This window comes from Polyodon spathula, chromosome 5 (assembly GCF_017654505.1).
Source record: "Polyodon spathula isolate WHYD16114869_AA chromosome 5, ASM1765450v1, whole genome shotgun sequence".
In the NCBI taxonomy this organism is placed as follows: Eukaryota; Metazoa; Chordata; class Actinopteri; order Acipenseriformes; family Polyodontidae; genus Polyodon; species Polyodon spathula.
The window spans coordinates 3,665,988-3,678,129 of record NC_054538.1 but is presented as its reverse complement, the minus strand read 5'-3'; the positions used below and the strand labels follow the sequence as shown (position 1 = coordinate 3,678,129).

Sequence of the window (12,142 nt, the reverse complement as noted above, 5' to 3'; positions counted from 1 at the left end):
GTGGACTGAACGGTCTCCTGTTTTTAATCATTTCTCATGATTTACAAGACAGAATAAAATTCAACTTGAATTACTTGTAATTTCTCTTTACATCTACATATCGAATAACTGTAGAAATGCTGCTGGTCAATAAACTATTCTATACCTCATGCATTGACATTATGTTAACTCTGAATGAACTGTTCCTCTTGTGTTGTTTCCCTCAATACCTGATTTTGTTGCAAGTTCATGGGACAGGAACAAAGCTGCTTCCGTGGGCAATGTGAATTACTGAGGAAAGGGTGTGTAGAGCTGGGAGAGTTCAAGCTGGGAGAGGTCACTCTCAGATGTATTTTAAGAAGAAACAAGCACCAAATTCCTTGTGTACCCTGAGGGGTTAAAAAGATACACTATTGAATGAAGGTGCCATTGTACCCTCTAGTGTTGGAATTAGGAAATACATCAGACACTTGGATTTTATATTGTCAAGAATATACACAGGTTTATACTTTTTCATATCAGGGAGAATGTACATCTCAGAGAAGTGTACTACTTGATATATTTAATGAAATTAGAAGTATAGCCTAATCGTGTGGATATGCTGTAGTCATTTAATAAAGGTCTAAATACATTTTTAATTATTAAACAATTTGTAGATGTTGTTGCTGCAGTTTATAACCGGTTTAATAAGTTGTTTCAATAATGTTGTTGTAAGCTTTATAATTCCAGAACCCATTTGCCATATAGGTCTCAAATGTGCAGATTTGATGGAAAAGCATGTTGTACCAACATTTTATTTAGTTATTTATTGCATTTATATGCAAAAGTATCGCAAGGCACTGTACAGTACATAGCGGGAAAAAAAGAACAAACCACAATAATTTGCATAGCATGTCACACATACAACTGACACAGTCAGCAATTTTAAAGTTACATTAAAACCCACTAAAATAAGACCATTTTATAAAAGTGTGTTTTTATTCTTGACTTGAAAACTGTAACAGTCTCAGCTTTCCTGACAATTGAAGGCAGAGCATTTCATCATTTAGGAGCTCTACAAGAAAAAGCCCTCGTTCCTCCCGTGCTGCTTTTGTTGACTCTAGGAATAACCAGCAGCCCCGCATCCTGTGATCTCAGAGAGAGGTTTGGAAGATACAGGGTCAGTAGCTGATGCATATAACTAGGTGCATTTTACTTTTAAAAGAGGATTGATTTAATGGTGCCGTGTAAATGAAAACCAACCTAATGGGCACCAGGGTTACAGTAAGTAACCTAACGTTCCCTTTCAATTCGAAGACGACCGCAAAAACATTACGAATGAGAAATGGATACCAGAACCATCGCGAGGGAGAAGGAACGGCAGCATACAAGGGACGCGTCAGAACTGCCCAACCCAAGGTTAGCAGTGTAATCGTGCAACCTCAAAGACACTCGTGCCTGATGAAGGCAAGGAAGGTCTATCATACGATAGAACCTGGAAAAGGTATGTGGTGTAGCCCAGCTAAACACATTACATATATAAGACAACGAGGTCCCTCTAAAGAGGGCTCAAGATGTAGACAACCCTCTAGTGGAATGTGCAGCTACTCTCCCAGGTGGGGGTAAGTCAAGACTGTGTCCGCAATCCAATGCGACAGTCGCTGCTTTGAGAGAGATTGTCCTAGGGTCCGTATCCCATGACAGACAAAGAGCAGGTCAGAATGATGCAGAGCTCTTGTCCTATGCATGTAACAACTCGCTGCCCGAACCGGGCAGAGGAAATTCAATCTCCTATCCTCCTCCGAAGAAAATGGGGGTGGATGGAACGACTCCAGTTCCACAGACTGATGTGGAAGGCTGTAATCACCTTGGGGAAGGAAGCAGGGTTTGTACACAGTGACATCCTGCTGCCATCATCCTAAATATGCATATGGAGCTGTGCACTGACAGCACCTGCAGCACATTGACCCGCTTTAGTGGAGGTGTTAGCCAAGAGGATGACTATCTTCATAAACAGATAATTCAGCTCTGTGGAGTATGTGGTCTCAAACGAGGCCTTTGTGAGGGCCTCCAGTACAATATCAAGGCTCCATTCGGGGAGAACGGCACTCCTGGGATACCAAATATACAGGTGCATGGCACGCAGAAATAGCCGCTAAATACGCCTTCAATGTGGAAGGTGACCTACCAGCATCGAGCAGTTATTGCAGAATCTGTAAAATAACTGGCATGGGGCAAGAGACTGGGTCATGACCTCTAGTCAGACACCATTTCTGAAAATACTTCCACTTGTAGGCATACAACGACCTAGAGGAATCCACCCTAGCATTTTGCAACGTACCCACAACCGCGTCTGCTAGCCCTAGTGGTGACCAGCAGTCCCGATCAGGAGCCAGACCCATAGTTGGAACCTACCCAGTTCCGGATACCAGAGAGTACCTCTTGCCTGACTGAGGAGATCTAAGCGAAGCGGGATCTCCCAGGGCTGGCCTTATAAGAGATGGCACAGGGTCGAGAACCTTTGCTTAAATACAACTTTTACTGCTGCTAATACATACTGAGTGGTTTATGAATAATTTATATAATAGAATCTAGTTTTAATGAAATATTGATTGCTGCTAATATACACTGGCTGGGTATGCAATGATGATATAATATAACCTGGTTTTTAAACACAATGTTAATTGTTGCTGATTTGCACTGAATAGTTTGTGAATTACTGATAGTATTTTATTTGTAAACTGATTACTAAAACACTAATCTCTGCCAGGTGATACTCAGCAAATTGTGCCTAGTGATTGAGTTGCCATTGTCTAGTTAATTACCCATACAGCAATTAATCTAAGTGATTTGTGTTATAATTGAAATGTGTGTGATTGTTTTACACTGAAGTTGTTGTCTTTTGATTGTGTGTTTTTTCTCTGATGATTTGAATGTTGGTTTGTGTACCAAACACTTAATAGCTTTATTTGATTTGTTTAGTTGCACATACTGGTTTTAAATGTAATATTTGATTGCTTTATATTTGAAGTTTGATTTATTGCTGTATGGTAATTTAACTGAAGGCCTAACTGTAATATACAGTAATTGGACTTGTTCTATGGGAACAGACTGGATCAAACATATTTGTTGGTTATTGTAACTGTTTTTCTAGCCTTGTCCACTGTGCCCGTACTAAACTGCATACCCAGATTATTTGTATACTTCCTTTTAAAGTAAAGATATCATTTTTGATTCTAGCTGTTTCCTGGTGCTTTCCTCTGTTGCCTAGCTACCGTAACTAAATAACATTCTGCTTCTGGGGTTATTTATCCGGACCAGCCCGGTTATCCAAAGCTGGTGGCAGCTACATGCTACTCTGTTTCAATCCAGTTAGAACACAGCCGAGCCAGGACAGGTTCAGTTAGAGTATTAGTAGTTCCGGTTTTATTTTATCCTACATTTGAGCACGTTCTTAAATTTGAATGTTACAGTATAACGTATTGTACCATATAGTGCAAATAAAGAACTACTGTAAACCATGCCATTGATGGTCTGCAATTCACAAATCTGATGCGTTATTTAAATTATGTTTTTGTAAATAAGATGATTTGCAAGAAACTGTTCAATAATGTTGTTAATTAAGCTAAAAATAGTCTATAACAGTTCATAGTAAACACCAAAGTATTTTAGTCATAAAAAGACATTATGATAAGTGGTAAAAAAAAAACCAAAAAACTGAAAGCTTTGGACTTTAACATGCTGTGTATTTGTTTTTATTCCATTATAAATGTACATGTGTAACTGTATACTGGAATAAAACACACACATTGACTAAACATTTTGGCACTGCTAATCTCCTAAAATACCAAAAATCTCCAGTAATTAAACCTTGCTACTCTGCAGTTCACTTTACACTTTATGTATGTATTTATTTTTTAACTAACCCTGTATAGTATCACCAAGTACTATAATATGTGAATATTTTGATAACTGTAGCTATATTTGCACAGCCATATCTTTTCACTTGTGTGCATGACAAAGAGGAAATTGATACAGGGCGATCAATAACGTCGGTTTCTTTGTTCTTTCTGATCTGGGCGGGGTTCGTAGTACTAAGCAGGCGCTGGTGGCAAAACCCGATTGCGAACTGAGCAGCTCACTACACAGCAGGGTGGTGCAGTGGCGCTGAGGTAGCCCCGGGCTCCACCTCCTCTGTTGTTGTGTTTGATGACAGACGCACCAGAAGGTTTCACTGTCAGAGAGAGATAAAAAGAAAAAGAAAAAGGCGAGCCCGTGCGCTGCTGTCCAAGAAACCCCATCGATACGACCAAACTCACAGCGTGAGCACTGCCGCCATTTTAGATCTTCCTCCAGAGCGAAACGGCAGAGGTTAGTCTGCGCCGGGAAGATTGTCACCTTTTCCTTCTTTTTATACCCTTCCTTCTGAAACACATACCACACAACTTGCAGAGCAATTGGCAGGTAATAATTTAATCATATCTTGAGTGGTTTTTGGCGTGCAGGGCTGCGGCGGTACTTGTTTTGGCAGTGTTTTAAACTGCTGGTTTGGGATGATGTCTGAATGAGAAGACCGGCTTTTTGAAAATGGACTCCAGTTATGTGGCGGCACGTTGGCCAACTAGGCCTTTGTACGTCTGATTGCTTTCTCTAGAAATCTAATTAAAAAATATTTGGGTAAAATAAATATTTCACTTAGAGCCATTGAAATAATTCTGTTAATTGTCCGGAAAGTATGTATGTCTACATATGTTTACATCTTAAAATGCAGTCAAGTACAAAGAAAGGCCCTTTGCTCATCGTTTCATTCATTAGGCCCCTCCACACACAAGGCAAATTACTTTTAAGTGAAGTGTTTTTTTTTGTTTGTTTGAATGCAACACAATTTATGACCAAGCTCACGTGCCTATTGCCAACAATTTATGTGCATGTGTTTGTTAATTTAAACGGAAGCACGCCATGTCGCGCAGTCGTGTAACGGGACACGTACCCCAATTTACACTAAACATTTTGGGGTGAAGTGGCGTTTGGTGTGTTATTCCATGCATTTTTAGGTAGTACATGGTAAATGCAATGCTTTATAATGCAATGTTCTGAGAGTACTTTTACTTTATAAACACCAGAGTGTAATTATGTATGTCTGTATAATGTGTGTGTTATTTTAAAAACCGTGTACACGGTGCTAGATGATAATTACAACAATTTCCATAATATGTTTATTTGGTTTTGACTTAAAAATAACTACACAGAATTATAACCAAACTGTAACAACGCACGTGTGCCAGAAGTTTGCCTGATCTGATCCTGTGGGGCGTGGACGTGCTTTGTTCGTTCTGCTGGTTACAGTAACTGAAGCAGAAGGCGGGAAGTCTTTGCTAAATTAATATTTTAATTGCACACATGTAATCTCCCGGAGTTTTTTTTTTCAATTTTTCGATGACTGTACAGCTTTATGAAATGTGTGATCGGACATTTGGGTCAGTCCATGGAAAATATTCAAAATTGCAATGTAAGAGCACAGAGCTGATGTACATTCCCACAATCTAAAATTAGTCAATAATTTTGACTGCTGAAATTTAATTTTAGGTAATGGGACAAGTCAGATATGTACATATGACCCCAGACTTTAACATTCAACCAACTTTTCTCAATTTTTGGATTAATTTGGCTCATTGCATTTGCACAGATTTCTGGAGACATGGCCACAGAACATGTTAATGGAAATGGTACTGAAGAACCAATGGACAACCCTGCAGTTACCCATTCTGAACACTTCCAGACTTTATTAGAAGCTGGTTTACCACAGAAAGTTGCTGAAAAACTAGATGAAATTTACATAGCAGGTAAGGTGCACTAAAGCAACCAAAAATGCTTTCACATGACTTCGTTTTGCACTGAATTGTTGCATGATATGTTACATTAGAATTCATATTACATGTGGGATTTGGGATACTTACTAAAGCAACTTTTTGTGGTTTCTAACAAAATGGGTACTGCAGTGTTCTAAAGAGGCACTTAACCCTTTTGTCAAAGTGATTTTAAAAAAATGCAATAGTGTGTGTAGGTCTTAATGCAATATTATAAATGCTTGTTTTGCAATATGATATTTACATCAGTTGATTATGTTGAGGTGATTTGTCTGTACTAATTGCAGTTTATAAAATGTTTAAGGAGTGCTAGCCAGAGAGGGGGCATTTAATGATATTGTCTCCAGGGATGTGTTCAGCCAGATGGGCACTTGAAGAACAATAGCAGCAGCTGTTCACAGCAGGGACAGGTGATGCATATTCTTAAAGCACAACATAGATAAGCTAATAATAGTTGGGTTAGCAAAGACCAAAGAGTCAAATTACTTTTTCTAGTGTGCTAAGTACAATTCTCTTGTTTCTGATATTAGGAATTGGGAGCAAGTGTGTATAAAACATTTGTTGACTAAGCAGTGGTACTTGATTAACTACTTAATAGTTATTTTAATCAGTGTAACAGATTTAGACCGGAATGTGTTGTTTCCAAAGCTGTGGACCAGACTAAATTACAACACACTAAATGATGTAACAAAGGCCACACAGACACAGGGAGTTCAAATAAGATCAAAATAGAGTGAAATGTATCATGTGGTCTTTACCGATCATTATCTAATCAAACACATTTTCTTTCATAGTTAAATAGACAATTGCATTCCTAAACTGCAGTGTGTTTAATGCAGATGCTTTAGGATTTGTCCATCTGAAGCAGTTTCTATTCTATCCCAGGGTGACTGTTGGCATGATCATTTACCGATAAGATCTGATTGGACATTGTATTGAAATTTCATCCTGCATATTAATTGCCTATTCATTTTTATTAAAAGGGCTGGTAGCTCATAGTGACCTAGATGAAAGAGCAATTGAGGCCTTGAAAGAGTTTAATGAAGAAGGTGCTCTGCAAGTACTACAGCAGTTCAAGGACAGTGATCTATCACATGTTCAAGTAAGTCACTTGTTGCTCAAAATGACAGATGTACTTTTGTGTTAAGTATAACAGATTATTTTAAGGTTTAAAAAAAAAAAAAAAAAAAAAAAACTTCTTTCAGAACAAAAGTGCCTTCCTGTGTGGAGTAATGAAGACCTACAGACAGAGGGAGAAACATGGGACCAAAGTGTCAGAATCCAGTAAAGGACCAGATGAAGCAAAAATAAAAGTATGTTTTAAAACACATTCAGTCTGCTTTACTAAGTTAATTTAGCAGTTTCTGCAAATGCTACCATCAGATGTTTTAACATTCATAAATATGGTACAAAATGGCTTAGTTATGTTCTGAAACTTAGATTTGTGAAAATAATGTATTGGCTTCCAAGATAAAGCATTCATTAAACAAGCTGGTTAAAGATTATGGTGTTTGAGTACCAAATCACGGCTGTGATATTAAAATGCTGAACATTTGATCATCACGTTTTAATCCAGATGTTGTTTTAACAGGAACTTTTGGAAAGAACAAGCTATACACTTGATGTGACTACAGGACAGAGGAAATATGGTGGTCCCCCACCAGAGTCTGTGCATTCAGGAATGCAGCCTACTGTTGGCACAGAGGTAAGGATTTGGTTGTCGTTTTTTTTGTAGACATAAACCTTTTAGCATTGCTTACCATGTGTTTTTAGAAAATTAATTAATTTAAGGAGAGCGATTAACGTTGGGAATGTGCAGGTAACGCACGATCCACCTAGCTCCTCAGGAGAAGTCAAAAATACATGGTAAAATATGAGCAAAGAGGAGTTGTAATGGCCACTAGTGCCACTGAGTGTCCATAACATATTAATATAGGTCCAAAATATTCTTGTGATGTTTTGACAAGCAATTAAGAGATCTGTTTGAATTTTCTTTAAATCTCAGATTTTTGTGGGCAAAATTCCAAGAGACTTGTTTGAAGATGAACTTGTTCCACTGTTTGAGAAGGCTGGGCCCATTTGGGACCTGCGTCTCATGATGGATCCCCTAAGTGGCCTGAACAGGGGTTATGCCTTTGTCACTTTCTGCACGAAAGAAGCCGCTCAGGAGGCTGTTAAACTGGTATGTATTTACCTTGTAGTTAGCTGGTTGAGACATGACAGATTTATCAATAGGAGTTTGATTATATCTTTACTATTTCCCACAGTGTAATAACCATGAAATTCGCCCAGGAAAACACATTGGTGTGTGCATCTCTGTAGCCAATAACAGACTGTTTGTCGGCTCTATACCCAAGAGTAAAACAAAGGAACAAATTATAGAAGAATTTGGCAAAGTCACAGGTAAGAAACATGTCAAACAGTCTGGAGACAAAAGTACACAAGCGCCCTTAAATAAACAAAAAAAATAAAAACCCTTTTGCGAACACCTTTTTTGAAATTGTGATTTCTGATCTGTCTTCCGCATCAATATATATTTTTTTTTACTGACTGTCTTTTTGTGATCAGTGACGTTATTACACCATCTTTCGGCTGAAACAGTGATGGAAGATTTATTCGACTGAGATCACTACTTGCAGAAGGAAAGATGCTTTACGTAGACAACCTTGTTTCTAATTAGATTTCAATAATTCTTGAAGTCTTGCTGAAAGATGAACTCACTTTTAAAATTTCTTCAAATAAATACACAGCTTTAAATGTTCTTTCAATATACCCAAATTTGTTTCAACAGAGGGTCTTACAGATGTTATACTGTACCATCAGCCAGATGACAAAAAAAAGAACAGGGGGTTTTGCTTCTTGGAATATGAAGATCATAAAACTGCTGCCCAGGCAAGACGCCGGTTAATAAGCGGAAAAGTAAAAGTCTGGGGCAACGTTGTAACTGTTGAATGGGCTGACCCAATTGAAGATCCTGATCCGGAGGTTATGGCTAAGGTAAGTTTTGTGGAATTGATCAGAGTTATTTATTTTGAAATGTCTTCTAATTGACAGATTCATTGCATGATTAACTAAAGTGATACTAAATATGTGGTCAAAACAAAAATACCTTGCATGTTTACTTTAGAAACAAACTGTAACCTTGTATCCAGTGTTGTTTTTTATATTATATATATATATATATATTATAATATATAATATACTCTCTCTCTGTGTATACACACATATATCTCATCAGTGGTGTGTGTGTGTATATATATATTATATTAGATATAATATATATATATAATATATATGATGGTGTATATATGTGTGTGTGGTATTATATATATGTATGTGTGTATGTATATAAATATAATCGCACACACACGTGTGTGTTACGGGTAAATGTGTAACTTTCTCCGCTCACTGGTCAATGTATGAAATAATAATCATATAGCATACTGTATGATTCTCACTGAAATGCAAAACATGCATGCACTTAGGTAGTGCTTTTTTGTAAATGAGTTCAACTTAATACTAAATCACACTTAGTAGAAGCATGAGTTTTGCTGAAGAGATAATTAATTATTACCATACCTAACGTTTGCCCAGTGGTCAATTTTAAAATAAAATCGGGAAACAGTCGTTAGAAGTAAAACCAGAAATCTGTCTCTAATCATGTCTGTGTAGGATAAAACATTAATACATGGGCTTTGATAAACACATGTTGTTATTATTATTACTATTGTTATTGTTAAATACTATTGCAAGAAGGGATGCAGTGAAGTTAATTTACCTACATACAGTACCTAAAAGATCTTACAAAAATGTTATTTTTTTAATACATTTTTTTTGCCATTAAGCTCCCTGATAGTACTTTATTTTTGAATTTCATTAATTTATACATTTGACGGCTGAGCTGAGAAATCTACACATACACCGGTTATTTTATACATTGACTGGGGAGCTGGTAAATCTACACATTTATCGGTTCATCTATAGATTTGCAGATTTTACACATGAACTGTAATTTGTGTGTGTGTATATTTTATATATATATATATATATATATATATATGTGTGTGTGTGTATATATATTGTAATACGGCAGGGAGTGGGTTAAAATCCTCCTGCACCTGGTGTTTATTGTAAATTACAGCCAGGTGCAGGGTATTTAAAGAGAGCAGCCAGTCTGTTCAGGGCTGCTGTGTAAAGAGTAGAACCCTAAAGTTGTGTTAGTGTTTTATGTCAGGTAAACGCTTAGCTGTCCAGCGTGTTAGTCAGGGATCTGTCAGTGTGTAGGCAGCGCTCCAAAACGGAGTTAGGTTTTGTTTCTGTTTTGTTGTGTATTTTGTTTTTGTGTTTATTAAAAATAGCGCGTTAGCGCATTAAAAACTTTACATTTGTGTCCTGGGTCCTGCTTAAAAAGGGGCAACGAACTGTGTGAGTCGCAAATCGTTTTACAATATATATAGATGTGTGTGTATATATATATATATATATATATATATATATATAATATATATATATATATATATATATATATATATGTACACATACATACACATACATACACACACAGTACCAGTCAAAAGTTTGATTACACTTGCTGGAAACCTAGGTTTTTTTCATAATTGACAAAGTTTTACGTCGTATACGTTTCTGTAAATACTTGAAAATGAAAACACATGTTAGAATATACAAAACAAAATATAAGGAGTATCAAAGCAATGTTCAAGAAAATTGTCTCAATCTTGGATTCCTCAAAATAGCCACCCTTTACCTTAATAACAGCCTCACAAACATGAGGCATTTGGTTAACAAGCTTCAGCAGGAAATCACCCGACATGTCTTCCCAGCTCTTCTGCAGCAATTCCCAGAGATGTAGGGCACTTGTGGGTAGCTTTGCTTTGACTCTTCTGTACAAGTTCAGTGGGATTACGGTCTGGAGACTGGGCAGGCCAGGTCATTAGTTTGAGTTGTCCTTCACTTTCCTTCTTCGACAGATAGTTCTTGCACAAGTTTGAGGTGTGTTTCGGGTCATTATTTTGCTGAAGAACGAAGGACTGCCCAGCTAGCCGTATCCTAATGGAATGGCATACCTCTGAAGTATGCTATGATAGCCATGCTGGTTGAGCTTGCCATAGATTTGGTAAAGATCACCAACTCTGTCATCAGTAAAGCAACCCCAGACCATGACACTGCCTCCTCCATGCTTGACAGTGGGAACCACACATGCAGAAGTGATGCGCTCACCCTCTCTGCGTCTTACAAATACTCGGTGGTTGGACCTAAATATTTCAGATTTTGACTCGTCGGTCTAGAAAACCGACTTCCACTCCTCAAACGTCCAGTTTCTGTGTTTTTTGGTCCAGGCAAGTCTCTTCCTCTCTGCACTCTTAACAATGGTTTCTTTGCAGCAATTCTTCCAGTTAGGCCAGCTTCACGCAATCTCCTCTGAACAGTTGATGTTGAAACATCTGTACTTGTAGTAGCATTTAGCTGAGCTTGTATTTCAGGGGCAGTTAATCGCCTATTTCGCAGACTTGTGACTCGAATGAACTTGTTCTATGATTCTGAGGTCACCCTTGACCTGCCTGACCTTGTTCGGTCCTCATGAGTGCCAGTTTCTTCAAATCGTTTGATGGTCTTGGCCACAGCAGTTACAGACACTTGCAAAGTTATTGTGATTTTGTCTAAAGGTTGACCTTCATTTCTTAAAGTAATTACAGTCTTTTTTTCTTTGCTTAACTGAGCGTATTTTGCGTATTCTGCTCCCTTACATTCAGGAGTGACAAACTTGTGCCTATGCTACCTATATTTATAGTAATCATGGACTCTCACCTGTTAACAATAATTGGTGAGAAAAGGTTAATTAGGCAACATGCTAGTTAACTCAGAACATCTAACAAAGACACTTTTATACTTAGGCCAGTGTTCTAACACAGTGTTATACACATTTCAGACTTTTAACTGACTTGGGCTTCAGACTGAAATCCTCTTGCTTTGGGTGACCATTTCATTGAAATTGACAATTTACATTTTTATTTAAAAATTAAATTTTTAAATGCAATTCACTTATGATTATCAGCTTATATAAGTACGCGTATCATATAATGAAATATTAAGTGTTTATAGATAAGCTGATGCAGTTAAAAGCATAGATAATCATGAAAAACCTGGTTTCAAGCAGGTGTACTCAAACTTTTGACTAGTACTGTATGTGTATGTGTGTATATATGTGCGTGTTTATTTATTATGGTTCATGTGTAAAATCAGCAAATCGGGTTTCCATTTCAATCATAGGTCGAGTATTGCATGACGAAGGTCTCAAT

The 12,142-nt window shown here is 37.4% G+C and overlaps 1 protein-coding gene across 7 annotated transcripts in view; it reads left to right on the top strand.

Moving 5' to 3' along the window:
• The first annotated feature begins 4,149 nt into the window (after positions 1–4,149).
• Positions 4,150–12,142, top strand: part of LOC121315431 (heterogeneous nuclear ribonucleoprotein Q-like) — a 13,762-nt gene continuing 5,769 nt past the window's right edge. For 4 of the 7 annotated variants that reach the window (XM_041249528.1, XM_041249527.1, XM_041249526.1 and 1 more), the window contains exons 1-8: positions 4,150–4,422; positions 5,645–5,801; positions 6,809–6,927; positions 7,031–7,138; positions 7,417–7,530; positions 7,831–8,007; positions 8,093–8,228; positions 8,617–8,822. In XM_041249528.1, the coding sequence (XP_041105462.1) occupies positions 5,657–5,801; positions 6,809–6,927; positions 7,031–7,138; positions 7,417–7,530; positions 7,831–8,007; positions 8,093–8,228; positions 8,617–8,822 (1,005 nt within the window). In that variant the 5' untranslated portion in view covers positions 4,150–4,422; positions 5,645–5,656. The remainder of the gene's footprint in view (positions 4,423–5,644; positions 5,802–6,808; positions 6,928–7,030; positions 7,139–7,416; positions 7,531–7,830; positions 8,008–8,092; positions 8,229–8,616; positions 8,823–12,142) is intronic. The other 3 variants (XM_041249530.1, XM_041249529.1, XM_041249531.1) reach the window with 3 other exon arrangements.